The 27034-nt window shown below is 38.9% G+C and overlaps 9 protein-coding genes across 11 annotated transcripts; 4 read left to right on the forward strand and 5 right to left on the reverse strand.

Moving 5' to 3' along the window:
• Nucleotides 1–216: 216 nt before the first annotated feature.
• Nucleotides 217–2650, reverse strand: Arf1 (ADP-ribosylation factor 1). 3 transcript variants are annotated; one of them, XM_088044645.1, is made up of 4 exons: nucleotides 2559–2650; nucleotides 1857–2025; nucleotides 1689–1798; nucleotides 217–667 (listed from the first exon to the last, which is right to left on the reverse strand). In XM_088044645.1, the coding sequence occupies exons 2-4, from the start codon at nucleotides 2002–2004 to the stop codon at nucleotides 377–379; spliced, it is 549 nt and encodes a 182-aa protein (XP_087900771.1). In that variant the 5' UTR covers nucleotides 2005–2025; nucleotides 2559–2650; the 3' UTR covers nucleotides 217–376. The 3 variants fall into 3 exon arrangements, with proteins under 3 accessions (XP_087900771.1, XP_087900773.1, XP_087900772.1); XM_088044647.1 differs by having other exon boundaries at nucleotides 2550–2639; XM_088044646.1 differs by lacking the exon at nucleotides 2559–2650 and adding an exon at nucleotides 2362–2538.
• Nucleotides 2630–4126, forward strand: LOC148168373 (tRNA (cytosine(72)-C(5))-methyltransferase NSUN6). Its single transcript, XM_088044644.1, has 7 exons — nucleotides 2630–2719; nucleotides 2774–2890; nucleotides 2991–3177; nucleotides 3227–3380; nucleotides 3431–3638; nucleotides 3705–3962; nucleotides 4043–4126. Exons 1-7 carry the CDS (start codon nucleotides 2630–2632, stop codon nucleotides 4061–4063), a joined length of 1035 nt encoding a protein of 344 aa, XP_087900770.1. The 3' UTR covers nucleotides 4064–4126.
• A 53-nt stretch (nucleotides 4127–4179) lies between these two features.
• On the reverse strand, nucleotides 4180–9352 carry LOC148168374 (deleted in lung and esophageal cancer protein 1-like). Its single transcript, XM_088046198.1, is given in 17 exon segments — nucleotides 4180–4516; nucleotides 4558–4681; nucleotides 4721–4858; nucleotides 4901–5222; nucleotides 5264–5626; nucleotides 5674–5935; nucleotides 5978–6109; nucleotides 6160–6277; nucleotides 6361–6879; nucleotides 6926–7179; nucleotides 7259–7325; nucleotides 7371–7497; nucleotides 7535–7720; nucleotides 7757–7860; nucleotides 7907–8659; nucleotides 8706–9122; nucleotides 9170–9352. Coding segments are annotated over 17 exon segments (4320 nt in total). The 3' UTR covers nucleotides 4180–4265.
• A 46-nt stretch (nucleotides 9353–9398) lies between these two features.
• On the reverse strand, nucleotides 9399–12989 carry Chro (chromodomain-containing protein chromator). Its single transcript, XM_088045911.1, has 8 exons — nucleotides 12903–12989; nucleotides 12605–12664; nucleotides 12174–12557; nucleotides 12051–12124; nucleotides 11870–12003; nucleotides 11565–11786; nucleotides 9770–11520; nucleotides 9399–9713 (listed from the first exon to the last, which is right to left on the reverse strand). Exons 2-8 carry the CDS (start codon nucleotides 12660–12662, stop codon nucleotides 9616–9618), a joined length of 2721 nt encoding a protein of 906 aa, XP_087902037.1. The 5' UTR covers nucleotides 12663–12664; nucleotides 12903–12989; the 3' UTR covers nucleotides 9399–9615.
• Nucleotides 12990–16132: 3143 nt separating this feature from the next.
• On the forward strand, nucleotides 16133–16628 carry LOC148168376 (uncharacterized). The gene is made up of 3 exons (XM_088046199.1): nucleotides 16133–16270; nucleotides 16315–16497; nucleotides 16548–16628. The coding sequence occupies exons 1-3, from the start codon at nucleotides 16133–16135 to the stop codon at nucleotides 16626–16628; spliced, it is 402 nt and encodes a 133-aa protein (XP_087902325.1).
• Nucleotides 16629–16662: 34 nt separating this feature from the next.
• On the forward strand, nucleotides 16663–17681 carry LOC148168377 (uncharacterized). The gene is made up of 5 exons (XM_088046200.1): nucleotides 16663–16666; nucleotides 16727–17079; nucleotides 17128–17283; nucleotides 17329–17532; nucleotides 17584–17681. Exons 1-5 carry the CDS (start codon nucleotides 16663–16665, stop codon nucleotides 17659–17661), a joined length of 795 nt encoding a protein of 264 aa, XP_087902326.1. The 3' UTR covers nucleotides 17662–17681.
• Nucleotides 17682–17771: 90 nt separating this feature from the next.
• On the forward strand, nucleotides 17772–19268 carry LOC148168378 (transmembrane protein 115). Its single transcript, XM_088045822.1, has 3 exons — nucleotides 17772–18687; nucleotides 18735–18908; nucleotides 18953–19268. The coding sequence occupies exons 1-3, from the start codon at nucleotides 17981–17983 to the stop codon at nucleotides 19155–19157; spliced, it is 1086 nt and encodes a 361-aa protein (XP_087901948.1). The 5' UTR covers nucleotides 17772–17980; the 3' UTR covers nucleotides 19158–19268.
• A 54-nt stretch (nucleotides 19269–19322) lies between these two features.
• On the reverse strand, nucleotides 19323–20898 carry bora (aurora kinase A activator-like protein bora). The gene is made up of 2 exons (XM_088045821.1): nucleotides 20550–20898; nucleotides 19323–20508 (listed from the first exon to the last, which is right to left on the reverse strand). The coding sequence occupies exons 1-2, from the start codon at nucleotides 20732–20734 to the stop codon at nucleotides 19467–19469; spliced, it is 1227 nt and encodes a 408-aa protein (XP_087901947.1). The 5' UTR covers nucleotides 20735–20898; the 3' UTR covers nucleotides 19323–19466.
• A 234-nt stretch (nucleotides 20899–21132) lies between these two features.
• On the reverse strand, nucleotides 21133–23271 carry LOC148168380 (replication protein A 70 kDa DNA-binding subunit-like). Its single transcript, XM_088046201.1, has 9 exons — nucleotides 23239–23271; nucleotides 22948–23192; nucleotides 22504–22903; nucleotides 22256–22460; nucleotides 22094–22206; nucleotides 21821–22047; nucleotides 21521–21770; nucleotides 21278–21472; nucleotides 21133–21231 (listed from the first exon to the last, which is right to left on the reverse strand). Exons 1-9 carry the CDS (start codon nucleotides 23269–23271, stop codon nucleotides 21133–21135), a joined length of 1767 nt encoding a protein of 588 aa, XP_087902327.1.
• Nucleotides 23272–27034: the final 3763 nt, after the last annotated feature.

Below are 27034 nucleotides of genomic sequence, written 5' to 3' on the forward strand. Positions count from 1 at the left end.
AAACAATAAAATGTTTTGAGCTGTGCTCAATAAAAGATGTCCTATAATGAACATGGAACCTACCATATGTTACAAATACAACATTTCACACGAAAACTACTGTACAAGCTATAAATACACCTTAAAAAAAGTACCGATATAAGAACGAAAAGAGTGCCATGGCTGGGTAGTGCCCTCCTGTTTGTCAGTCATACCGACCCTAAAAAAAATCAAAACCACGTTGAACGAATTTATTAGAGTATGTTCGACAAACAGTGGATGTGACAGTTGTAATTGCAACATATGGTATAGTAACATTGACAGAGTCCCAATCACATTTTTTTTTGTTAAGTGATTGCTTCTGAACAAAAATGAAAAATTAATCAACACTGCACTTTTAACGGTTGGCATTCTTCAGTTGGTTTGACAGCCAATCGAGACCTTCGTATAAGCCATCTCCGCTAGTCGCACAAGTTGCTTGAATATACCAGTTGCGATTTCTCAGTGAATGTAGTCCCAACTTATCCGTAATCTCTGCTGCATTCATTGCGTTTGGCAAATCTTGCTTGTTTGCGAAGATTAATAAGACAGCATCTCGGAGTTCGTCTTCGGCCAACATGCGCATCAATTCGTCCTTGGCTTCTCCTATACGCTCTCTGTCGTTGCTGTCCACTACAAAGATTAGGCCCTGCAAAAATAAAAGCGGTTTTAACCGCATTCTTCGTGAAACACCGCGGAAAATTCTTCATGTATTGTTAAAACGTCTTCTAGTTTTCTCAAAAAATTTCTAGTGTTCTTCAAGCTTTTTTCAAATTTTGAACTCATTCTCTTTCTTCTGTAATACTAAAATTTCACTTTCATCTTAATTTTTTCGAAATCGAGGAAAAAAATACTACAAAAAATCAGTGTTGTCGTCAAACTTTTTAATTTCGGACGTAATTTTTTGACATTTATCAATGGAATCACCAACTACAATTTGATGACGGCAGTTTTATCACAATATGCGTCACGATACTTGCCGCAATTTAATGAGTCATCGAGTTTACATATTTTGAAAGTGAATCGAATCATAAATGGCAGTCTCGATCAATAATTGACAGTTTTAACGATAATATTTCAAAACAAAAGACAAAAACTGAAACATACAACTTAATACTGTAAATAACGTGAACAAATAATTTGCTATCGAAAAAAGTTTACATGCCACGACACACATTTTTTTCAATTATATCATCACTCGGTAACAAAAAAACGCATTTTCAAATATCCATCAACGATAGCGTTTTATGACAGCCATCAAAACATTAGATTACTCATGACTTGGAGTTATTTGCAGAACTCGTTAACTGGCCAAAAATAACAATTTAAAGAGAAAAAATTGAAGAAAGTACGACCAAAACTTGACATTTGTTAGACATTTCTTGTTAAACAAAATCGCATCGAATCAAGCGTGACTAATCAAAGTCAAGAATAGATACCGATTGTGATTATTTACATTTCTGTGTAAATTAAGCCACCTGTTGCCCACTTTACGAAAATCAAACGCGATTAATGACGTCATCAAAAGCATGATCATTTCGGACGAAAGAGGGCGCGGTGGCTAAACAGTGCGCAACCGGGCGAAATTTGAAGTCTGTTAATTGGGGCGCGAATTTAGGATCATTAATCATGGAAATTGTGTTGGTTACGGTACTGCCGCAATCTTATACCTGTGTATTTTGGAAATAGTGTCTCCATAGCGGCCTAATTTTGTCTTGACCACCGACGTCCCACACTGTAAAGCTGATGTTCTTATATTCTACAGTTTCGACGTTAAATCCTGAAAAAAAAAAAAGAAATTGTAATGGGGTCAAGGTCCACAGTGTTTTGGTACTCACCAATAGTGGGAATAGTCGTAACAATTTCTCCTAATTTAAGTTTATATAAAATTGTGGTTTTACCAGCAGCGTCTAATCCTACCATCAATATCCTCATTTCTTTCTTGCCAAAGAGGCCTTTAAATAAGTTCGCAAACACGTTGCCCATGGTGGCTGCTTGTGAGATAACCTAAAAATCAAATTAAAATTATTCATCGGCAGATGCTTGCACATTTAGTTATATTTAGAACAAAGAGACAAGTAATTCTGAGGTTATTAATCTTTAAATAAATTGACATATTGATTTAATATCAGCTGTGAAGTTGGGCGATCCGACCCTTGTCTCGACGCCCACGTAGCTTTACTTCCTAAGGTTCGCCCCGAAAATACTAAAACGCCGATTTGACTTGTTGTCACTTAGTCACCCCACGAAGACCCGGCGTTAAAACAATGCCAAATACGCAGTTATTCGCGCGCGCTTTTCTCGACGTGTTTCAAACCCCTTGAGCCCCCATTTCGCACATACCTCTTTTAAAATAACACTTTACACTCAAAGAAACGCAATCACATTCACCAATCCTCCCAAAAGTCGTCGTACGTCAATATGGCGGACGTGAAAGAGATTCGTAGTTCATGCCACGTCTTGGGCTATCGTTCTTGTGATTGGTCACCCCTACTCACGTGACCTGATATTACCAATCAAAACAATCTAACCTAGTGCACCTGTAAGTGTTGAAATCCGGTAGAATTCGGGATTTTCACGTTACACCCAAGTTGTCTTCAGTTCAAGGATAATGCCATACCCAAAGTCGCCCTTTGGTGACGATTTCCACGAAGGGATCTTGTGGGAACTCGGCGATGACGAAGAAACAACTGTCAACGAGGTAACCAGGGAGTTTGACACTAGTAGTGGTAACACTGATGGCGCGGAATTTCAGATTCAAAAGGAATTGACGGCGTGGCTGTGTGAGACCCCAAAAATAACTTCTTTTAGGGTCAACACTTTGAAAAGCAACGTGGGAGACGTTTTAGAACGAATTCAGAAACATATGCGGGTGCGTACTGTAAACAAACCAAATTTCGATCATGGGCGTTCACTATTAGTCATCACAATAATTAGAACGACAGGACCGGACTCAAAAGTTTTTGTTGAAGGGTTTGGGGTTCGAAGCAAGAGTTGAAAAGCACGCCCACTGCGACGATGCGATTATAGTTCACCACCCCTCTACTGCGGAAAAATTAAAAATTTATGAGAAAGAAATTATAGTGGATCCGATATGTGCCGCGGCCGTTTTACGAGGTGCCCACGTTTATGCACCAGGTGTTATGGCGATGATGGGAGGTACATAATTAATGAACAAAACAAAGAAATAGATTACTGTTTTTTTAAGGCACACAAGTGGGGGAGCACGTTAGTGTTTACGCTGATGTGGAAAAACATTGCAAAAAGGGCTTATCTAAACAATACGATGGCGATAAAATATTAGTAGGCAATGGAATAGCAAAAATGGAACGTTACCAACTATTCTGTGAAAAACCTGAAACGTTAGTACACCATGATGTTCAAATTTCCCACCAAAAATTCCGTGTTTCAGGGGTGTAGCCATCCAAATGTTTGAAACCGTTTCTAATTGCCCGTCTTTAGGGGATAATTTTCTACCTTTAGGGTTGGCACTCCTGCAAAATTTGCCCTCAATAATTTGCATTCACGTCCTTGACCCGCAACCTGGGGAAACAATTCTGGATATGTGTGCTTCCCCGGGAAATAAAACGACTCATATTGCCGCTTTAGTAAAAAATCAGGTGGGTTTTGAAAGAATAAGTATTAAGTCTCTGACTTGCGATTGGCTATCCTACATTTTTATTTAGGGTAGGTTGGTAGCAATTGACAAGACCCCAGCAAAAGTGGCACAACTGCAACACCGATGTGATATTTTCGGCGCCAAAGTGGAAATACTCCAAGCAGACTCCACTAAACTTGAGAATCGCTTTGGGAATGAAACTTTTGATAGAATTCTCCTAGACGCACCTTGCAGTGCTTTAGGAAAACGGCCGCAGTTAGTGAACACGATCACTAGAAAAGTTCTCCGCTCTTACGTCCCTTTACAACGTAAACTTTTCACCACGGTAATACCTATTTTACACCAACTTGACATTTAGTCACAATTTTCAGGCTGTCCAACTATTAAAAACTAACGGAACTTTAGTATATAGCACCTGCACTGTGACTCTAGCTGAAAACGAAGGCATTGTAACTTGGGCTCTAAAAAATTTCAACGTCCGATTAGAGGAAGCCACTCCGATTTTAGCAGGACCGGGATTAAAAGGGACGCAACTTAGTGACAACCAATTGAAAAAATTACAGCGGTTTGGACCCAGACAAAGGGTGGATTCAGTGGGTTTTTTTATTGCCAAATTTATAAAAATAAATTAGTCAGGATTGAATTTCTCGTTATTTGTACCTGTACCTGAAATAGGAATGTCGACGTAATACTGGCAGATGTTTGTCAAAATTCGGAGACTTTCAACGTGTAGCTTGCAACGAGTTGGGGTGAAATACACACCGATGTCTATAAACTGTTTGTTGAGTCCAGTACTCGCAGGGAGTTCCCCAATGTTGGGATAAACTTCGATGGTTTCTGTTTTGGTCGTTTTTAAAACTTCAAACAGTATAACAGAACCTGCGAAAGTAATTTACGTTGGCAACAGTGTGAAAAAATACCTGTCATATTGTAAATCGAGATAACTTCCTTTCTCGTTTTGTAAAGTAAACAAGGTTGAAATTGAATTAAAGTTGGTTTAACCTTGATATGTGGAAAATGAAGCAGGACCTGAAATGGTATTACCTAAAAAAATTGTTATTTTGCATGTTTGTATTGGTACACCTGTCGGTAAATCCCCTCTTGGTAGACACTCAAATCTCTGGTAATAACACTAATGTAATCTTCCTGCCCTTTATCTTGGTACAAAATATCCGCATACTCAGATAAATCTTGTTGGGAAAAATGACAAGTGACTACAACCTACAAGAGGATAAAATAATAAAATTGACAAGGAGTACCAACCTGCAAACATTCATTGCTCGCCAAAGATAGATTCTGTGGGTCTAGAATTCCTGTAGGTACAGCTCGGGCTGCACAAATTTGAAAGGGCTGGTCTATTTCTAACGTAAACTCAACAGTACTCTTCTGGACATTTCTTAACACTAGATAAACTTCTGGGAACTTTTTTTTCTTCAAAAGAATATCGTTCACGAAGACATTGATAGTGGTTTCGTCACATGAAACTTCTATTTGCGTTATTGAAAGTTCCAGTGTTACCAACATTTCTAGTTTCGCGGTAGAAAAATCCGCACCACAGTCTCTTTTAAAGTAGTTTTCCTTAAACCTACTCTGAATGTAATACATCTAACCAATCAACAAACTTACTTATCTTTGTCAGTCAGATTAATAAAACCAATCAAATTGAATTTAAGATTAGTTTTTCGGGAACTTGGAGGAAGCCAATTGGTGTTTAGCTCAACTGACACCATCACCGTTGATTGTTTTTCTACTACCATCTCAGAAGGAGTCACTGAGATATATTTAGAGCATTTATACCCGTAGAAAGTCTTCGGAACTGTGATTTTTGGAAGATCCTCCTCAAACTCCAGTAGCACGTTTAGAGAACATGTATCGTCGATCGGAGCGTCTGTAAAAACGTACCAACTGACAATGACGGGAACATTGCTAATGTTGATGACACTGAAAGCCTTTGTGGTGGTCTTGGAGGAATACGACACATGTCCGATACTACGAATAAAACTCAAAACTAACTCAAAAGATGAGAAAATAGGTACCGAAGTGTGGGGCAAGGAAGAGTTGTATTTTTAGCGAATGGAAATTCAAGAGGGATTCCCAGGACCTCTATCAACAAGTTAAAGCAAAAAGGAGTAAGATCGTTAATTTCGACGATCATCTCCTCCAAATATGTCCCCCAGGTGTTGGCGTAAATCCATAAGTTAATTTCAATGACTTCGTAATCGATTATGTTACCAGAAACTTGCTCCGCTTCAACGACAATTCCATGTCCTTCTAAACATGCCTTTTCCCAAAACACCTCTAAAAGAATTTTAAAATCAACGGGTACAATGGGGTGCTAACCAGGAGGACGTGTCTTGGCTTTAACTAGGATGTGGCTAAAGCACTCTTCCTCAGGACTATAATTAATGGGATTGACTAAAAACCGCCCGCTAATAGGAGTGAGATTTTCCACATGGAAAGTCAGTTTCGCACCTGAACAAACGCGATAAAAATTAAATAAGCATATTTACAACTTTTGTCACAGTTCTTCACGTAGATGGGCTTCATCCGTACCGTGGGATACGTCATCGCCACAGAATTTCCATCGATGAGCTCTCCTAAAGCTTCATCATGAGAAGTACTTGAGAAGGAGTAGTCCCACTGTCCTTCATCCAACCGATCCTCTCCCGGACACTAAAACCATCAAGTAATAGCTTGGCTTCACAAAGAGCCCCTACCGAAACTGAGTCCAAGCACTGGTTTGCGGGCCACAAAACTCGTTTGTATCCTTCATCACAGGGAAGGTAAAAATGAACGCTGATCGTAGCCGCCGATAGAATCACTATTAAAGTCAAGAGTTTGTCAGGATCGCCAACAAAACATGGGACGTAAATGTCCTCGAAAATTCCACTCTCTAAGGCGACTACTTCCACGACGACTTCAATGGTCGTACCTGCGGGAACCACCGCAGATTGCGGTTGAAATCTAAGGCGAATTTTGTCGGAGTTCGCCCCTGTGGGTTTTAAGAAGTAAAAACAACCAGTTAGTACTCCTTCGTTGTGAACGTAGATCTTATCGTAGGTTGGTAAACCGACGTAGCTGAAGTTGGGACAAAGAATTGTCGTGTTGTTGGCCATTCTGATCGAGATCTTTACTTCAGAAATTTCGTACGTTACGACACATATAGTTTCAGCGATGAAGTTGTGACCGGTGGACTTGGAGGATGAAAAAAGGACAAGAATAGAAAGAGATTGGAAACATTCCTGGAAAGGGCGTTGCAATAGTTGGATACTAAAAAGAGGTGATTACTTTAGCTTTGATACTATACACAAGTTTTTTCTTCTCATATCCTTTCAAAGTCCCACTGGCGCGATTAAGGTAGTTTGGCAATAAAAGCAGAAAGATGTCACTGTTTTTACGAAATACCTCGACAATTTTCCAATCGATTTCATTTTCGGTTAAATTCCTAACAAAGAAACTCTTGGAGATCTCAACACCTTTTGGAATGTGACCGAAGTTAAGAAATGTTTTAGACAACATGATGGTTCGAGGATCTGAGAGGTCTTCTGGTTCCACGTTCTCTTGTCTGTACTTCAATTAGGTAACAAGTTAGTGAAACTCTTACTTACCTTTCTGTGGTACTAAAAGGAACTAGTGGTTTCTTCACATTGCAAAAAATCCTTAGTTCGAAAATGCGCACGTTTACCAACTAAACAAATAATAAGTAATCAAAGGGGACATGGTCATCAACAACCTTGGGTAACAAATTATCCGTCTCCTTAGGTACGGTAAAAGGAAGAAAAGCCAATTTGTCGTCAGGACCGTATGTTAAAAATGTTCCCGGCTTAACCGACTCTATGGGGATGTTTTTCACGCACAAACTTTAATCAATTTGGTATGCCTGTTCAGGTGAATTACCTCAAATATATGTAATACGTTCCTTCATCGTTAGTCTTTGGGGTAAGTTGTATCATTACGTCTGTGTCACTAAAAGGCGGTAAAAACTCAGTACAGTCAACACTGATCCAATCCGTGTCCATTCTTTTGTAGCTTTCTTCTTTATTATCAGCAGCGAGTATCCAGTAGTACTCCAAATAAACAGGGCTACAAAAATTAGTGGTTTTAAGAGTTTTTAGTTACCTGTCGTTCGTGATAGTAAACAGAAGTGTGTATCGTTCAAAAGGAGTTAAACTGAGTTCAAGAGCATGTTTCTTATACGAAAATGTATCTTCCACCAAAAACATCTAAAACTGATGATGAAACATCATGTGCGAAACGTAAGAATTTTACGTTAACCCTAAGAAAAGAACTGCGGAACGATATTGAATTCCCCAAAAGTTGAAGTTCCTGGTGACAATTATTGTCACAAATCATGAAGACTTTTTCCGTGAAAACTCCTAATTTCTCTGGCACAAAAACAACACAAAGCTCACCCATTTCTTTCTCTTCTAGTTCAAAAAAAGTAGGAAAAACATGGAAACAACCATGATGTAACTCGACTTGGCGAACGGCGTTGTCCTACAATCTTAAGTTACCAATATTAAGTTAAACAGTTGTACAAACTTCAAGTTCGCCAAAAACCCACTCTTGTTCCGACGTAATAAAAAATTTCCCTTTCGACCCTTCATTTTTCATAATCACGGACATTATTGAGTAACTCCCTAAAAAACAAGTTCCACAATCAATTGTGAAGTTGATGGAGTTTTGCCGTTGCTCCACAAAGAACCGGCTTCCAAGTGCTGCTTTTTTTACACTTTTTGAAGGAAAAAAAGGATTTAAAACGTAGCAGACAAGTTTAGGGGAATCCCGTGAAACTATAACATCAAGGGTGACGTCTACCCCTGTCGAGGTCTTGAATGTAATAATTTCGTATCTATTTTGGTACATTTCGGGATGGAAGCTCACAACGAACTCAGCAAACATTCCTGGAGCGAGTTTACACGAATCTGATATCATTTGTAGGTGAAAAACGCTGCTTTTTGGGAAGTTCCGAAATTGAAAACTTTGGGAGGTTTTAGTGATGTTGCGAAGCTTGAATTTTTCCTGCAAAATTCGTGGTAGTGGAGCGATACGAAGAATTTATTCACACCCTGTAAACTTTGTTCAATTCGTAGTTGTAGAAGACGATGCACTTGGGTTCGGCTTCGAAGGATGGCACTACTTGTGGTGGTGGATCTAGAGGATTTTTGCGCTGAACGTTTTTTGTGAGTTTTTTTACCGGTAAAAATTGAATTTGTGGTTCTTTGCATGCTTTACACTTGTGAAGTTGTGGGTTGTATGTGAAGTCTAAACGTTGTTGAACAAAATTAGGAAAAAAGTCGCTTTTTTGGATGAGTTCGTATGATTCGTTTGATAGTTTTGTAAAAAGTCCGAATCTCTTCAGTTTAATTTCTTCGAGAAATGGAGCACAGTCATTTTTGTTGACTATAGCTTGAGCGTGCGAAGTTAAGATTTCTCTTTCGACGCTGGTGATGTTGTCCCGACTCGCATCCAAAGTTTGAAGCACCTCACAGAATAAATAAAAAATTTTGTTCCTTGGAAGTTGTTACTCACTTTAATGGTATCAAGTCCAGTTTTTTGAGCGTTTCGGAACTCTAAATCAATCTGGTAGTTCTCATAGTTCCCCGCGACGTTTTTTGGGTACTCTGGTACTCGGAGAACATCTTGAAAAACATCTCTGAAGACGTACAACACGTCGTGGTCCTCATTCCTCGGTACCAACGGCAATCTATCCATGTTAGTTTGAAAGCTGTCACAATAGTTTCGGGACAAATAACAGCAGTTTACTAAATTTCTATATATTTTGTCCATCACTATCCATACACATGTGAAAAAAATTTTAATCGAGATTATATACAGATAACCTTTGAAAATGTTGCATTGCATTGATCATCGTCTCAAGTTTTATTAATACATGTAAATGCCAACATAACACAACAGAAGAAAACTAAAAACAGGGAAAAGATCGCAATCCGCCATGCCTTAATCTAAACTCAAAATTATTTATCTAACTCTAAACTTGCGTACTCCTCAGGTGTGACCTGCGTCACCATCATGTCGCCATCGGGTAACATCACCACGACTTTATGGGTGCCCCCTGAAACAAAACAAACAGATAATCACAAATTTTTGGTAGACTTTGCGATTGCTTACCCGGACTGGGGGGCTCCGTCCTGATAAACTGCGCAACTAAGGGCTGCTCTTCAGCTACCTCCACGGGTTCCTGTACTTCCATCAAAACTTCGGCTGGGTTACCGACTTGCTCCACCTCTTCTTGGATCGCCTCGCTTGTCACTAGTAGACATTGTTGATGCCCATCACTATCTTGCGTCACTAATATCGTCTGTCCCTCTTCGTTTTGCCCCGCTACTTGGTACACTGTCCCATCATCCCCTGTGATAAACATAGGACGGTCGGTCGCTGCCAACGTAAAAGTGGACAAATCAGCTTCCACAGTTGGTACTTCTGGCACAACTTTAGGTGCCAGTACCACCGGCGATGGATCTTCGTCCAATGTCGGCATACTGATCGACGGTTTGGGAGTTGACATGATTTTTGGAGGTGGTTTCTTGACCGGTTGTGGCGTGGTTATCTTCGGTTTGAACAACGGTGAGGTCTTCTTCGGTACGTTGTTGGTCTTTGACATATTTGAGTAGACGTTCCTCACAGGAGCCATGGGAGATATGTTGAATTTGGGTTTAGGGAGTATTCCTGGTTTGGTTCGTGTAGGGGTGATGACAGGTTTAGGAGTTGTTTTGACTACAGATGCGATGGCGGTTCTAGGTCGAGCTACTGCTTGGTTTATTATCCTTGGTTGAGTTTTGGGACGCGGCGCGGGAGATTGTAGCGTTTTCTGGAGGATATTAGAGTTGACCATTGCCGTGCTCAGAATTGATTGATTCGCTTTAGGAGTTGACGTAGGTGTAACAGTAGACAAAGTTGTCACTGGGGTCGTTGTCGCAAGCGTCGTAACCGTTGCATTAGCAGGCTCATTGTCAGACTTTAGATCTTCCTCCGTGATGTCAGCTGCAGCCAACTTAACAATATTGTCCAGGCTTGGCTCTTCTTTCTTTACAGTCGCAGGTGGAGGGTCTGGGTACTCCACACCAGCGACTTTCCCTGTGAAAGGGTCCAGGATGAAGTCCCCAGGTGGACTCTCAGGTTGAGGCAAGGGCATATCAGTTGGAAACTCCAATTCTGGGATACCATCATCGGAGTCTTCTTCGGTAGGTGGTAGTTTTGGTTCTTCTTTTTTCTCTGGAGGTTTCACAGGGGTAGCAGGCTTCGGCGACTCGACGACCTTCTTCACTTCTTTTTTTGCTACAGGAGTTCTGTTGGCTACTTGTTGGATAATCCTTGGTTTTGGAGCTATAGGAGGCACCGTTGGAGTGACCGCTTGTGGTTCAGGACCTTTCACCTGCACAACTCTCTTACTTCCATCTTCTTTCTTAATAATCTTAATCTGCGTCTGTCCAATTTTTGGACTAACTTTCACAATCGCTTGTCCCCCACTTGTGGCAATTTTTGACGCTGTAGGATCAAGCTTGATAATTCCAGACGACTTCGACATGATATAAACCCCCGAACTTAACGAAGGTAATTGTTTCTGGCTAATCCTGACCACACCTTTAGCGTCAGGGATGAGAACATTATCTGGGAGTTTCTTCCCTGTTCCATTATTGTACGTATGTACGATTTTGGCAATTTTGCGAAGCGGTGTTTTCGGTTCGTCTTCTTCCGTGTCTTCAGATTCTCCCTCTAATCTCATCTTTTTTTCAAACGAATCGTCACTTTCCCCGTCCTCATCAAATGGTCGTTTAACGCCCCCTTCTTCATCGGAAATGTTACCACACCAAGCTTTAACTTGGTTGAGAGCCTTCTGTTTACTAGTGCGCTGCGGCCGCCTAAAAAAGGGTAAGTGGTGGTCTGGAAATAATTAGTAACTCACCCCTCAGGAGATGATAAAATTAACCCGGATGGAGGCGGTACTGGCTTCTTTTGAATTATTTTCACAGCTCCTGGATTCTGAGAACTCAACCTCGGCCGGCCACGTCCCCGACTTGGCGGCTTGTCTTTATCTTTCATTTCTTTCTCCGCTCTGATTTTATCTTCAAACTCTTGAACCAGAGTTTTGCAGTTTTCTAGGTGAGCTAGAGGCTCCCACGTCAATCTGGAGTTATGGATATACAGAGTGATATTTGATACACAAAGTTAAGAAAACGCTCTCAGTACGCTCAGGGAAGTTTTACTTACTCTTCATAGTTTTCCCACTTTACATGGTACTCCCAGCACCTTTTCCTGGGATTAAAACGTTTTCCTTTAATTTTTTCCACATTGTACTCTTCTTTCTCATGGACTTTGGCGCTCCTTACCCCCGTTTTGGGGCTCTACAACCACAGACATTTTATTTAAAGAAACACAACTTTAAACAGACCTGTAAAAGTGTAATATTTTTCAAGACATCACTCTTGATAATGTTGGGGGTAGCCGCCTCATTCGCTACCATCCCTAAAAATATAAATTTAATAATAATAAAACCTCACTTTTTTTTACATACCGTCGTCGATAGCTAATGGATCTTTTTCTTTATTTTCCTCTCTAACGCTAATTTTTCCCATGGCAATTTTCTTCATAACTTGTAACGTCCGTCCGGCGGTGATCCACAAATCTTTTTCAATTTGGTCCAGTTTGGTCCAGTTCTGGTAAATCTCCCATGAGCAAGGGAGCTCCTCTCCCTTGCTCTTAAAAGTGTTTACTTGTTTGACTTTCCACAATGTGAAGCCCCATATTTGGGACTTCTCTTCAGTGTCACATTTGAGCACTGATGTATTGGTGCACTCATTTGAGCTTTTGTGTTGCTGGAACTCATCCAGTAAGTGAAAGACTTCATGGCAGCCCCCACAAACCAGAACATCTGCTTTTGACAGTTCTTTTTGCGCGTCTGTAACAAGTAAATTACCAAATTGACAGCCACAAAACCACGCGTACCTTTAACCAATTCCGGCTCTTTGGAGATGTCCAAGGGGTCGGTAGCAGCCTCTTCCATTACTGAAATAACATAACCTAAACTTACACTTATTTATATTTAGCGCCATTATGAAAAAATCGTTCTAAAGTGTTTTTCTGACACCGTTTGGTTGGGAAATGGACGTTTATCCTTGAGCGTTCTAAGGTTGCACGTTAGACACAGAATCACGAAAATTATGAAATAATTGTTTGTGTGCACAAAAAATGACACGAAATGAGAGCCTCACGCATTTTAAACACTGAGAATTATTTCGCTTACCTTAAAAATTCTTTTTTTATTAATGTTTGACGACTGCAAGCGTTCTAAACATAGCAACTGTGCTGCACTCTATGCCATTGCAACGTGAACTACTCATGGCGGGAAAATTATTTTGCTGAAATTTCTAGAAAGAAATAAAACGAAACTACGGTTATTATTTTATTTTAACGTATCGCAATCAGTAGATATACAGGGTCCGGCAACACTTGTGTCCACCCCCAAAATCGTCTTTAATTTTAAAGATAAAATTTTGAAAATTTGCATACGCTCATAGTTGACAAAGCTCTAGAAGCTGACGTAAAAATTTGTTTTTTTTATCACGGTTTGGTTGGCGTCGCGACGCCTAAGAAGTATAATTTTTAGCGATTTTTGAGTTTTTGCGGAAATATACGCGAATTCAATTTTATTTCAACATAACTGTGGTACAAATATCTGAGTTTTTATTTTAAATCTAATGCAAATTGTGTTTAAAATTTGCGAAAAAAACGTTGCTTTATCAAGTTAGTTTTCAAAATTATGACAGTGCAGCGGCAATCTACGTTTACACCAAAATTTCACAAGTCACTTCACTCACTTTTATAAAGGTTAATTTTGATTACCACGGGCATGTTGCACTTTATGGACACCAGAAATCGTTAATTAACATCGACAAAGTGACAATTTCACCAAGTAACACTTTTGTTACAATCTAAAGCGAGCCAAAGAATAGATGTCATTTGTGACACAAGATGTTGACAGATGGGTGTAAACGTAGTTCCCAATTTTGACATAATAAAATTGGAAACTAACTTGATAAAACAGCATTTTTTCCTCAAATTTTGAAGACTATTTGCATTGAATCTAAAATAATAACTCAGATATTTTTAACATATTTATATTGAAAAAAAATTAAATTAGGGGTTGATATCACAAACCCTCACAATTACCTAACAATTACATTTTTAAGGCGTCGCGACGCCAAAACTATCAGTGATAAAAAACAAATTTTTACGTCAGCTTCTAGAGCTTTGTCAACTGTGAGCGTATGCAAATTTTCAAAATTTTATCTTTAAAATTAAAGACGATTTTGGGGGTGGACACAAGTGTTGCCGGACCCTGTATATCCAATAAGTTTTCTTTACTTAATTCTATTTTTACAATTTGGTGACATTAGCGGAAATTTCAAAAATTGGTTGGTACTGCTGAAAAAAAGTCGGAATTATTGTTCAAGAAAACAAATGAAACTAAATTATTTATTTACAATAATCATAAAACGCTTTAAGCTTAATTTAATTGAAGAGGAAAGAGAAATTCCTCAGAAAATTGACTGCAACATTACAAGATTTTTTTTCTAATGTTGGCAACACTGCAAACGTCGAATTTTGACAAAACGCATAATCACTTTTAAACCGGAAATGAAAAAAAACTTTTTCGTGTTTTTCTTTCAAATGGTTCTCTTCATTTAAATTTAAAAAAATCCACTCAAAATTGTGCAAATTCTGCGCACTCTCAGAAATATCGGTTTCCGGAAAAAGACAAAAAAATAAATAATAAATTGGAAAGTTTGCAGAAATTCGAAAAAACAGAAACACAAAGTAGACTTTTTGCATATCATATTAAAAAAAAAATAAAAGAAAGGGAAAATGAAAATTTCAAACTTTGTTACATTATTGTTAAAATACATCCAATAAAGTTAAAAAAGAGTAAAGGGAAATAGTCTACTTGATGTTTGTTTTTTGGCTTCTTTATCTCGATAGAAACTGAAACTTTTTCTTGTCAATTTCCGACAAAATGAACACAGCAGTTTACGTAAATTTCCTCCGCCATCTCCTTTTCCTCCTGATCATCCTCCAACTGGTAATCTTATCTTTTCTATTCTCCAACAACTTGTAAATTTTAAGGTCGGAAGCGTAATGTTACTTCAAACCAACAATGACTGTCTATTGCAGTTTAAGAAGTACGAAATTTTGCCTTGGAATGTCATCGGCAGGTCCCATTCTTTTTTCTTGGCTTGCAATTTCGCGACCATGTTCGTAAACATGATAGAAATTGGTGTTATTCTCACAAATTTATTTGGTTTTATGGGGGCAGTATATTTGCACACATTCCCAGTAGTTAATTTTTCGGTAAACTTATAACGAATCTGTAAACGTAATCACCATTTTCCTTATTAGGCAGCCATAAACATGATGGTGTTTACGGCATGTCAGTTTACTTCAGCAGTGGGAATGGGGTTTTATACAAAGAGTTTTGCAACTATAATAGATCATCGTTTGAGAGAAGTATTTCTAATTAGTAACAAACAAAACCCGGAAAAAATGCAAGAACTGAACGAAACAAGAAGAGACGCTTCTTTTTCGTACGGCCTCGCAAATGAGTGGAGCATTCTTGCCGATGGAAGCGACGAAAATCACACGGTCATTGACTACATACAACTCAAAGTAAGAAATGTCCAAGTAGTTTTCTTTACGACTTTTTTAGACTAAATGTTGTGGGTTAACCGGCCGCGAGTTCTGGAGAATAAGAATTCCGACAAGTTGCTGCAAAGAACAGTATCAAGGAGAAGACTGCATTCTTAGTCGAGCTTATTTGACAAACTGTCTTTATCTGTACAACAATTTTAAATCTTGTTACAGTTCAGTGGAATTTCAGTCGATCATTTTTGGAATTATGGGAGTATGAGCTGACTCGATTTGGGATCTCTCAAAAAAAGTGATTTTAGGTTGGTTCAGTTATTGTGGCTTTAACTTTGGCGAGGTACAAAAACAAATATCCTGATGAAGAGTACGATTCGGAAAGTTCGTCAGATAGCAACGACGAGGATTGAGGTATTTAACCCGGCGCATCCACCATTTTCTATTTAAATATCATTAATAAATTTTTCTACATATAATTCAGTTTATTTTTTTGTCTAAAACTGTCAATATGAAGTTTCGCATTGTGGTCTTCGAGTTATTGCTTCTTGCCTTCTTAGTAAAAGCTGCCATGGCTCGGTCTTATTCACAAGTTGAGTTTCAGATATTGGCAATTTTTACAATGTCTTTTTCCATTGCGTTTTTTCGTAAGTACAACCGAGTTGACGTACGTCTCTGCACCCACTGTATCGTCAGTATCATCACTGGAAGCATCTGTTCCGTTCTTCCTATCTTTAGCGCTCTAACCCTCATAAAGAAAAAAATTCGGCTGTTTGAATTTGTAAAGTATTTCTTGCAAAAAAATTAATTTCTCAGTTTGTCTTTATCGTGAAGGTGATGGCAATCATCCAGCTAATGTTGGCAGTGTTAGCTTTCGACACTGCTTATCAAATGAACAGTGAAAAAACGAAGGTCGCTTTTCAACAAATTTTCAGTAAATCTTATGGAGCACAAGTGGAAACAATACAAAAAGAAGTATAATTCGTGGTGATGTTTCTTGGTTTGAAAAACAGTTTTAGATAAAATGTTGTGGTTTAGAGAATGTAACAAATTGGGGCGCTGATATACCCGCGAGTTGTTGCGAATCATCGAATTGTACGACTGCAAACTCTTATATGGGATGTACTGAAAAACTGGTTCAATATTACAAAAGTCAGAAGATCATGTTTGGTATTGTGGCGATTGTGACTGTTGTAATATCGGTATTCTTCACCTTCTCACATGCTGATAAACTTCTTATTGCTGTTTTCAGTGTTTATTAATATTTTCTGCTAATTCCCTGACGAGATACTCAAGAAAAACAGTTGTGCGTTTAGAGAAAGCGTTCGACTGATTGATTGTATTCTTGATGAGAAATAATAAAAACGATGGGTGCGCCGGGTAAAAAATTGTCAACACCGTCTTGTCAAATTATTTTGTATTAACATGAAGTCTCCGGAATCGACGTCTATCACTTCAAGCAGGAGCTTTTTCGACGTAGTCTCAGGCTCTCAAGTTTCAGTTTGCATGTTTATAGTGACCTTCAAACTGGTAATGATAATTTTCTTCTTCAAAACTTTCACGTTTTGTTTCAGATAGGGTTTTCCGCCCTATTCATCATATTAATTTTCTCACATGACATCGAAGACACTATTCTTATGTTAGAGGAATCCACAGCAAAAAACATTGCAAACGCTCCATTCCTTGTGAAGCTCTTCCTCATTGTTTTTCTATTACTAAATATCATCGCATGCGCAATTGGAGTCCATGGTTTTTCTTTTTTTCACCGAAAACTCTTGGCCTTTGTAAATCGCTTTTTTTATCGTTCACCTTCTCATTTTTTATTGTTTTAGTACGTATGCTACCTACTTGTACTAATTCTATGGTATGCATGCTTTACTATTTCGACAATGATAAGATCCAACTTGGATATGGGTCTTGTAACACTTTACAAGAACTCCAACAAAAGCATGAGAATTCAAATTGCGACGGATATATTCCAGAGAAAAGTAAGATAATTGTGAAATTACAAAAGGGTTATGAATGGGTTTAAGTTCCAGTGTTGTGGTTCACCGTGGCATAGTTACAAGGGTGCTTACCCTGACAGTTGTTGCCCTGATGGAACGGAACATTGTACAAATGAAACCGCATTTACCTCGAGTTGTTTCTACAACAGGGTCACATTACTTGAATCATTCCGTATGAAAGGCATTTTCACACTTGTCGTCGCAACAAGCTTAACGTCCGTTGCCATCATGGTAAGTTCATTTTTGAGGATTTAATTATGGTGAGAAATCTTTAAATTCTAGGCTATTGAGGTCATCGTCACGTGGCATGCTATCCTGGCTGTAAATCGACGGATAAAAGAAGGAATATATTTGTATTAATAAATGAAAGATTGACTAGGTATTTTTGTAAAAATATTTAAAAAACGCTCGTTTTCTGGAATTTAGCCGCGCTCACAACTCTAGCACAAATTCGAAATTCCACTAATGTTGTTTTTCAGTCGCGGTTTGTTGTGGTGTTTTGTGACAAATACAAATGGGGTGCTCGTCATCTCTCCATAATAATTATCTTGTGTCATAATCGGTGTCGGCGCAGTTATCGTTTAATTGTTTGGACGCGGCTTAGGGTTTTTTGCTGCTGTCATTCGCCTGTCATCGTCAGCTGTCATCACATCAACAACATAACCTCAATGCTTTGACGATGTCAATGTTTCGAGCCCTAGGTCGTAATCTGCCGTATTTTCGGCAGCAGTTTGGTGCCTTACTGGGCAACACGAGCACCTCCGTCAAATTCATCTGTGGCGTTGTTTTATTCAGTTACGGTCTTTCGTACTCCGATGAAGCCGTGCGAGTGATATCAGTGACACCAGGCTATTTAATGCCCCCCGCTTTCTGGCTATGGACAGCATTCACGTTTTGTTTTCTCGAAATTCACTTCTGGGAAGTGCTCGTAGACATTATAACCGTGGGACTGTGCGGGAAACTAATCGAGCCGTTATGGGGGCAAATGGAGATGTTGACGTTCTTTGCGATTGTTAATTTCGGTGTTGCTGTTATTACCACCGTTTACTACTTTATACTGTATGTGTGTACGTTCAACACGGACCTTTTGTTTACTGTGCACATCCATGGATTGGCTGGGTACATCGCAGGAGTCTCAGTAGCTGTCAAACAAATCATGCCTGATTTGGTGATTGTTAAAACACCACTGGGGAAACTAAGCAACAGGAATATACCTTTGAGTGTATTCTTTCTGTCTCTGATCATGTGGGCTGTTGGGTTAGTTGATGGTACTTATCCTACCATGTTTCTGAGTGGGTTGTTAGTAAGCTGGGTCTACTTGAGATTCTACCAGAAGCACACCAATGGCTCTAGAGGGGATATGGCCGATTATTTCACTTTCGCCAGGTAATTATTTTCACCCACAAACGACTTATTAACCCTCCAAATTTCAGTTTCTTCCCCAACGTCGTACAGCCCCCCATTTCTGTGGCTAGCAACAGCATCCACAGTGTCCTCGTTAAAATCGGTTTATGCAAGAAAGTCGTCCGACGTTTCGACATGTCGAATCCTACAGGAGTCACAGTATCCGTGCCGGGAGCAGACCATCATGATATGGAAAGGAGAAGGTATGAAACCAAATCGTGCTTCTGTCTCTACTCATTTTTTGCAGACAAATAGCCCTCAAAGCTCTGAGTGAACGTCTATCCAAATCCCATGCCGATAAACAACCACTTTTACCCAAAACAAATCCGAAGATTTTGATGCCGCCGAATTTTATGCACGGACCTTCCACCAGTGCGACTGTGCCGGCGCAACCTGAAACTGTAATCAACGTTAGTGAGGCGCCCCCGGCACCGCCCCAGTCGCAGACGTAACTATTTGAGGCAGTTTTAGGTGAATAATTTATATAGAATATATTTAATTGTTGCTTTATTTTGTAAGATGACAGACTTTATTAATGAACTGAGTACATATTTAGTTTGTTACGACGTGTTTTATTGCCCTAAAAACCTCCACAGTTCGTTTTTAATAAAAATCAATTTTCTCTCTTCCTTAGGTTTATTTGAGTGATTGCACATAAAACCACTTTCTACAATCGTCACGTAAAAACACAAATTCTGTATAAAAAATATTGTAGTTTACAACTTAATGGATACATTAAATAACAAATAAAATTGTTGTAATTAAAGTTTCAGTTTTGTAGGCGTTGATGCAAACATATGCAGAGAACTTTCGTCACAACTGGTGGCACCGCCTGTGTGGTATCCGGCATCGGTGGCATCGTTGCCCAGTTTATTTTTTAATCGTTTAGGAACAATTTCTTCCTTCATTTCGACATCTCTATCAAGATGACTTTCCTTAAAACTATCAGACAGTCTTTTTCTCTGACTAGTGAAGATTTTCGAATGAGGCGTATTAGAATCCGAGCAGTTACTCGTCTCGGGGCTACTGTTTGGAGATTTCGACAAAAGTGAAACATGATTGTATTCCATGTCCCAGTTAACAGACTCATTTGGGGGCTCCACCAAAGGCAGAAAAGACGCATTCGCTTCAATGTTCGTACAATTAAGACTTTTGTTGACATCAGGAACAACCATACTCGCATCCACCGACATATGTTCTGAGAAATTGAGTCTACAAGCAGATCGAGAGAGGGGTGAGCGCCCTATCGGGGACAACGTGCAGTCTCTAAGTTCGGGCATCTCTACGCTGCATTCAAACTTCTTTTCTAAGTTAAATTCCGGGGAGAACTGAATAGGCGAGAGTCCCGTTGAAAGCGCGGGACTTGAGGTAGGACTGCTGTGGTCCTCAAATTCAAAAAGTTTGCGATATAAAGACGAATTCTGGTCATGTTGTTGGTCAATCGTGTATGTAAAAAACGGGGCCAACACATCTTCGACGTGTTTAGGGAGTATTGGAGGCAAAGTGAGAACTGTTTGGGCACAACCGTCGGAATACTGAGGCTTTTCCTCCGCAAGGGGGCTCGTTATAAAAGGCATCTGCTTAACTTGCTCGTTCAAAGGACTCGGTACAATGGCCTTCTCGCTAAAAAACTTGTCAATACGTTCTTGAACTAACGATTCTATCCTGGGGTCGTGATCTGAAACATGTTGAGAAATCGTATCTTCGTCTATATCTGCCGGTTTAAGGCTCGAAATGTCTTCAATACTCCATTTAAACTTTTCGTCGTTTTTTGGGGTCGATACTTGGGCAAAAACGCTAGGACTACGAGATAATTAGATTGTTTTTTTAAAGCTTACACTCACCTGAAAGTCGGTAGATGTAAACGGTCGATCAAATGTTGCTCAAAAGGGTTAAGAATTTTAGTAAAACGGGATGGAGGAGTGGAAACATTAGGGAGGAATCGGAAGGGGCTATCACAGCTCATATGATTCAACACTTTCGCGATGTTTGTTTTTGATTTCGATGGGGTTTCGTGGTGCAAATCCATGATTTAGTTAAAATAAATTAAAACATTACGAGATATCACAAATTGGGGTTAGTTGGGTGCACTTAAAAACTAAGGTGAACACAAAAAAGGCGAGACCGACCGTTATGACGTTACGTTTGAAAACAAATTTGACCGTTTGACTTTCCGCCAATTTGAGGAGGTACCAACGTGGGCGAAAAAACCCTAGACCGAGCGAAAAGATCGTTACATGTATTATTGGTTACATACCCACACAAACCACGTACGTGGACCATTTCCAAAGAATTTTTATTAACAAATAAACTTACTCAACTTCTAAAAAAATGAAACTTAACATTAGAGGAATTTAACTTGTCCTAAAAACATTGTAGCAACGTAAAATCGGTTGAGAATTAAACTACTCACTAATTTTTGCATTTTTAACATAATTGGTTCATTTTTTCTATCAAGAAAGCATTGTGCGGCTCATAATTTATGTTTTCCACGCCGATCACAAATATGTTCGCTTTTTGTTCGTCCTAGAAAATTAATTTTTATGTTTGTCTCGTTTGCCCGCATTCTTACGTTAAAATTATGGATCTTGGCTCTACATTTCAGAAGATATTGTTGAAATTGTAGATCTTCAAAAATTCCAGAAACCTTGTCCGGATCTCGTTCTAAATCATCCCCTATTTCACTTGCTGTTTTTCCAATAATTTTTTCAGCTTCGCGGGAAAACACACTCAGCCATTGGCTGGAGGAAGCGTCAGAGGCATTAATCTACTCAAATTAATTAAGACTGGAATTGTGAAGTAAAAAAGGTCTTACCGAGAGCAAAAACCTGTACTTAAACTCGCCATACTCTCGATTACATTTTTCACAACGGTACATCCCGTTTTCTAAGTCGACAACTTTTTTTTGACACTCTCCTGAAGGACATGATTTGTAGACGACTCTGTCGGAGCGGATCAGTAGAATTGTAGCCAAAGTTTGAAAAACGAAATTTTGATCGTCTTCAAGGATGCGGGATTGGGCTTTTTTAAAAGTCATCCAAGGAATTGGACCGACTAATCCACTGCTATTAACAATCGCAAGTGTGTCATACTCAGAACGGTCCTCTACACTTACTTAGGGCTGATATTTTGAAAATCCAACTGATAGCCTTCATACTCAAACCAACGCTTCAATTTAAGAGCTTCTGGATCGTCTGGGTTGACTTTAATTTGACTCCCAGCGGTCGTTGACAAAGTTCTATTTCCTTGAAATTCCTGGACTTTTGCGTTTTTGATGGAAATCGTGCAATGCTCGCCACAGTTAAAAGATTCCGCAGCGGTGTTCCAGAGGGTCAAGACAATCTAGAAAAATTAATTCTAAAATTGGGACAAAAAGCATTCAAAGTACCCCCGATTTTGATTGGTCGACCAATAAGAGTTCTTTTTTCTTAAGCTCACGGTTGGTGGATTTCGCAGTGAAAGTTTGGAGGTCGGAAATAGTCATACATACAGCGATCACATCTAAAAAACAAGCAGTTTTTGTGCCTTTAATAAGGGCGTAAAAAATTACCAACGACAGTTCCAGCTACCATCGAGACGATCTTATCTATCGTAGTGTAATTGTAAGTGACTTGAGGTATTGTCCCATCATCCTCGACGGTCTCCTCAATTATAGTCTGAGGAGTCATAGTCATTTCAAATTCGTGTTTCAATGAGCAAAATTGTCGATTAATAGGTTTCAAAACACATCTGGCGACATAGTAGATATTACCAACCTAAAACCCATTCTGAGACAGAATCAAAACTTGAATAATATACCTCAAGCACGTCGTAAAATTGGTCGACAAGTTCCTTGAACGCGGTGCACCTAATTTCGCTCCCTTTGTCAACAAGTTCGACACTGAACAACTTGCCGTCGCCTTTCGAATTTGACCAGTGTCTAATGGCACTTTTGTTGAAAACTCTAGCTTTAATCACCCAGTTGTTGTGAAACGGATTGAGACTAGAAATGGGGGTTATAATTTTACACTCATGGAGACTCCGAGCGCTCTCATCTGGTCTGGTATGATACAACATTATGACTTTTCCAGTACAAGCTGATAAATCTGAGCGTTGCGAATTAATAATTTCATCTGAGAGAATCACAGGATCCCCAATCATGTGCCCCACGGTCGCACCTTTGGCCACAAGCTCAAGCTCCAAAATCAATAAAATGCGCCTAAAAAAACAGCTGTGCAAGGGTCAAAACCACCGAGTCCTTACGTGTCTTGTTGGTCTTTACTCTTGATGACATTTGACATGTAGCGCTTCAACCTCAGAATAGAATGCAGTTCCAGAGCACGAGGGTCTACGAGATGACTGGAAACTGTATACATAGCCACGTTTATTTTGAATTTCCCGTCCGAAAGGAGGAGTCTGTAGCGTTCGTTTTCGTTTGAAGGCAGCATTTTCTTACTTCCCAAAATTTGAACGACAGCGTCGGGAACGGTACCCCCATTCATTATAGTCTGGAAGAACCTGACTAAACGTGGTGTTTACACTATTAGAACGTACCTCGAGGACACCTATCGTCAGTAAATCACTCATTGTTATGAATACTTTAAAAACGACGCCAAACTCAAATTGTCACAAGATGGAGGTTGCGTTGCCAACCTTATAATTAAAAAATACTAAAACGGCCCACTTTGCGATAAAAATAACAGTTTTAGAGTTTTAGGACAGTGCTCTCATTGTTATATCAATTATTAATGGGGTTAGGCGTATATACTTGCTAGGTTAAAGACCAAATATGAGAAAAACCAATTTTGAGTTGTGAAATGTCAAGTATTAAAGTTAGCAATGCCAGCATATGTTTCGATATGCGCTACCAATAAAACACGCAGCCAAGATATTTTATTACTTATTTTATTCAAGTCCTAAAAAAGAAATAAGCTCTGTTGAAACAACTAAGCAGGATTATTTTTCTTCTTCTATTTTTTTAATCAGAGGCCGAACATGTTGCCATTAAAATTTGAGCTTAATAAAATAATAGATACATAATTGGTTCTTGATTCTGATGCTACCACAAGTCTGCATGAATATCGATATCAAATAATTACTTTATCCTGTTCCAAATGACCACAAAATTATTTTAAAACAGACCTAGACAATTGCTTATTTCCTTCGAGTTGTAAAAATAATCCACATACTTCATTGATAATAGAGAGGTAGATATGTATTCTTAAAAAATGCTTTTTTTACTAAAAAAATACAAGAAGAGCTCTATGTGATTCATAGTGTTCAGTGGGGTACACTTTCGCTTGCCATCGCATCAGCTTGCGAGTCGTGGATTGGTCTACCTTTTGTTGTTCTACCTACCTAATACTTGTCGGATGGGTAGGGTTCATGGTTGGTTTTACCAACCTCACAACTTCCATCACAATGGGTCTTTTATGTAAGCATCTTGGGCAGTCTCGGGACAGCCAATGATTTGTTCATGCTTAAAGAATGCATGTCTCTAATTTGAATAGGTAAACTTGCGTTACCTACCTGTTTATTTATCTATAAGTAAGTAGATAAAGAATCCCATCTACTAAAAACTTTTTTATACCTATTAACAGTGCTAAATAATTGTGGTGCTGTATGTCTAAATGTCCAGCTAATGATTACCTATGATCTCTGTAAAATTAAAAACGCTAATATTCCGTAAATAAATGTAATGAAGAAGATCGCGACTACAACTTATTCAGTTTGACGATAAGAAAATCTATAGACAATCAATAATTTGTTTCAAGAGTAAAATTCATTGCTCGTAGGATTCATGCATCCCTAAGTTTCACTTATCAACAACAATTCTTTTCTTGCAAAGTGTGACGCCTCAATCATTTCTTTCTTATTTTTTCACATTTTTTATTTATCAACTCTCCTTTTTGAGGATCAATGAGAACGCGTCTTTATAATCGTGGCCTTGCATTTAAAGAATTCTGCATGCACCTGCAAGTAAGATTTGTTCTTTGGAAATTTTGTTTGTTTATTAATTAGTCTATTAGCTCCCCTTGCGGAATTAATTGTGACGTGAGACTGCTTTTCTATTTCTTGGAATTTTTGTAAGTGTTTTTTTATTGGTGCACCACCTTCGTCACCCCTCGAGCACCAATCCAAGACGACGCGATCTCGGCGGCGGCATCCGAAGAGGTCGTTGTCCTCATTCGGAAGTAGTAATCAGGGGTGAAAGGGTGCCAATTTTTTGCTTGTAATTTTTGAGTGTTGAAATTGTTCATAATTATCGAAATTGGTGAAATTTGGTGCTAAGTAGGGCCCGATTGGGTTATTCTACCCCCAGTGGCATTTGAACAGCCCAAAAAAGCAAGAAAAACGAGTTTTTTGAGATGATGAAAATGACCTAATATGGCGGCGGGTGAGTACATACTTGATTTTTTCGTCGGTGTTAACAATACTCGATACGCGGATAAAATCCATTTTTATAAATCTCGAAGCTCAGAGTGGAAATTTCAATGCCGTGAATTTAGCGTCGGTCTCAAAAATCGATAGATCCGAGAACTTTTCTTATTAAATTGCTTTTAAATTTTCAATAAGCGTTTATTATCCACAATTACACGAAAAGTCGCGTCTCAACCCCCCAAAAATCAGAACAAATTTAATTTTTTGCGTTTGTGAAAAATATCAGACAGAGCAAGAACACCAACCACTAAACCTGCAAGAACTTCTCGCTTTGTTTCATTTCTGGATGTCGGATTTTGGTCGCTTTGTTAAAAAAATCAAGATCGCTTTTCTTGGAATCCGTGACGTCACGTCTGCATGTCTATTTTCTTTGCTAGTCGGTTTTTTATTGGTCTCTTACCTTCGACACCCTTCGAGCACCAATCAGAGCGCAACTTCAAGACGTCGTACCTCGGCGGCGGCATCCGAAAAGGTCATTGCTCTCATTCGGAAGTAAGAATTAGTGATGAAAGGGTGCCAATTTTTTGTTTGTGATTTTTGATTGTTAAAATTGTCCATAATTATCGAAATTGGTGAAATTTGGTGCCAAATAGTGCTGGATTGGGTTATTCTACCCCCAGTGGCATTTGCACAGCCCAAAAAAGCAAGAAAAACGAGTTTTTTGCGATGAAGAAAATGACCTAATATGGCGGCGGGTGAGTAGGTACATACTTGATTTTTTCGTTGGTCTTAACCATACTCGATACGCGGATAAAATCCATTTTTATAAATCTGGAAGCTCAGAGTGGAAATTTCAATGCCGTGAATTTAGCGTCGGTCTCAAAAATCGATAGATCCGAGAACTTTTCTTATTAAATTGCTTTTAAATTTTTAATAAGCGTTTATTATCCACAATTACACGAAAAGTCGCGTCTCAACCCCCCAAAAATCAAACAAATTTAATTTTTTGCGTTGGTGAAAAATATCAGACAGAGCAAGAACTTCAGCCACTACTAAACCTGCAGGAACTTCTCGCTTTGTTTCATTTCTGGATGTCGGATTTTGGTTGCTTTGTTAAAAAAATCAAGATCGCTTTTCTTGGAATCTGTGACGTCACGTCTGCATGTCTATTTTCTTTGCTAGTCGGTTTTTATTGGTCTCTTACCTTCGTTACCCTTCGAGCACCAATCAGAGAGCAACTTCAAGACGTCGTACCTCGGCGGCGGCATCCGAAAAGGTCATTGCTCTCATTCGGAAGTAAGAATTAGTGATGAAAGGGTGCCAATTTTTTGCTTGTGATTTTTGATTGTTGAAATTGTCCATAATTATCGAAATTGGTGAAATTTGGTGCCAAATAGTGCTGGATTGGGTTATTCTATTCCCAGTCGCATTTGAACAGCCCAAAAAAGCAAGAAAAGCGAGATTTTTGCGATGATGAAAATGACCAAATATGGCGGCGCGTGAGTACATACTTGATTTTTTCGTTGGTGTTAACAATACTCGATACGCGGATAAAATCCATTTTTATAAATCTCGAAGCTCAGAGTGGAAATTTCAATGCCGTGAATTTAGCGTCGGTCTCAAAACTCGATAGATCCGAGAACTTTTCTTATTAAATTGCTTTTAAATTTTTAATAAGCGTTTATTATCCACAATTACACAAAAAGTCGCGTCTCAACCCCCCCAAAAATCAGAACAAATTTAATTTTTTGCGTTGGTGAAAAATATCAGACAGAGCATAAACACCAACCACTAAACCTGCAGGAACTTCTCGTTTTGCTTCATTTCTGGATTTCGGATTTTAGACGCTTTATTAAAAAAATCAAGAGCGCTTTTCTTGGAATCCGTGACGTCACGTCTGCATGTCTATTTTCTTTGCTAGTCGGTTTTTTATTGGTCTCTTACCTTCGTCACCCTTCGAGCACCAATC

This window comes from Gnatocerus cornutus, chromosome 9, assembly GCF_029298725.1.
Source record: "Gnatocerus cornutus isolate USDA-ARS CGAHR chromosome 9, icGnaCorn1.1, whole genome shotgun sequence".
Taxonomy (NCBI): domain Eukaryota; kingdom Metazoa; phylum Arthropoda; class Insecta; order Coleoptera; family Tenebrionidae; genus Gnatocerus; species Gnatocerus cornutus.

Excerpts from the sequence above, each read along its gene's own strand:
- LOC148168380 (XM_088046201.1), bottom strand. The coding sequence starts at position 23,271 with ATGAGTGATTTACTGACGATAGGTGTCCTCGAG. Across the intron at positions 22,904-22,947 it reads AGTAAAGACCAACAAGACAC|GCGCATTTTATTGATTTTGG; the intron begins GTAAGGACTCGG and ends CTGTTTTTTTAG. Across the intron at positions 22,207-22,255 it reads GGTAGCTGGAACTGTCGTTG|ATGTGATCGCTGTATGTATG; the intron begins GTAATTTTTTAC and ends CTTGTTTTTTAG.
- LOC148168378 (XM_088045822.1), top strand. The coding sequence starts at position 17,981 with ATGTCAATGTTTCGAGCCCTAGGTCGTAATCTGCCGTATTTTCGGCAG. Across the intron at positions 18,688-18,734 it reads GATTATTTCACTTTCGCCAG|TTTCTTCCCCAACGTCGTAC; the intron begins GTAATTATTTTC and ends TCCAAATTTCAG. Across the intron at positions 18,909-18,952 it reads CATGATATGGAAAGGAGAAG|ACAAATAGCCCTCAAAGCTC; the intron begins GTATGAAACCAA and ends CATTTTTTGCAG.
- bora (XM_088045821.1), bottom strand. The coding sequence starts at position 20,734 with ATGGATTTGCACCACGAAACCCCATCGAAATCAAAAACAAACATCGCG. Across the intron at positions 20,509-20,549 it reads TTACATCTACCGACTTTCAG|TCCTAGCGTTTTTGCCCAAG; the intron begins GTGAGTGTAAGC and ends ATTATCTCGTAG.
- LOC148168377 (XM_088046200.1), top strand. Across the intron at positions 17,080-17,127 it reads ACCGAAAACTCTTGGCCTTT|TACGTATGCTACCTACTTGT; the intron begins GTAAATCGCTTT and ends TTATTGTTTTAG. Across the intron at positions 17,284-17,328 it reads CGGATATATTCCAGAGAAAA|TTCCAGTGTTGTGGTTCACC; the intron begins GTAAGATAATTG and ends AATGGGTTTAAG.
- LOC148168376 (XM_088046199.1), top strand. The coding sequence starts at position 16,133 with ATGGCAATCATCCAGCTAATGTTGGCAGTGTTAGCTTTCGACACTGCT. Across the intron at positions 16,271-16,314 it reads TGGAAACAATACAAAAAGAA|ATAAAATGTTGTGGTTTAGA; the intron begins GTATAATTCGTG and ends AAACAGTTTTAG. Across the intron at positions 16,498-16,547 it reads TTGTGACTGTTGTAATATCG|TGTTTATTAATATTTTCTGC; the intron begins GTATTCTTCACC and ends TGCTGTTTTCAG.
- Chro (XM_088045911.1), bottom strand. The coding sequence starts at position 12,662 with ATGGAAGAGGCTGCTACCGACCCCTTGGACATCTCCAAAGAGCCGGAA. Across the intron at positions 12,004-12,050 it reads AAAATATTACACTTTTACAG|AGCCCCAAAACGGGGGTAAG; the intron begins GTCTGTTTAAAG and ends CTGTGGTTGTAG. Across the intron at positions 11,521-11,564 it reads ATTTTATCATCTCCTGAGGG|GCGGCCGCAGCGCACTAGTA; the intron begins GTGAGTTACTAA and ends ACCCTTTTTTAG.
- LOC148168373 (XM_088044644.1), top strand. The coding sequence starts at position 2,630 with ATGCCATACCCAAAGTCGCCCTTTGGTGACGATTTCCACGAAGGGATC. Across the intron at positions 2,720-2,773 it reads AAGAAACAACTGTCAACGAG|ATTCAAAAGGAATTGACGGC; the intron begins GTAACCAGGGAG and ends GCGGAATTTCAG. Across the intron at positions 2,891-2,990 it reads GAATTCAGAAACATATGCGG|GGTTTGGGGTTCGAAGCAAG; the intron begins GTGCGTACTGTA and ends TTTTTGTTGAAG.
- Arf1 (XM_088044645.1), bottom strand. The coding sequence starts at position 2,004 with ATGGGCAACGTGTTTGCGAACTTATTTAAAGGCCTCTTTGGCAAGAAA. Across the intron at positions 1,799-1,856 it reads TACGACTATTCCCACTATTG|GATTTAACGTCGAAACTGTA; the intron begins GTGAGTACCAAA and ends TTTTTTTTTCAG. Across the intron at positions 668-1,688 it reads ACTATTTCCAAAATACACAG|GGCCTAATCTTTGTAGTGGA; the intron begins GTATAAGATTGC and ends TTATTTTTGCAG.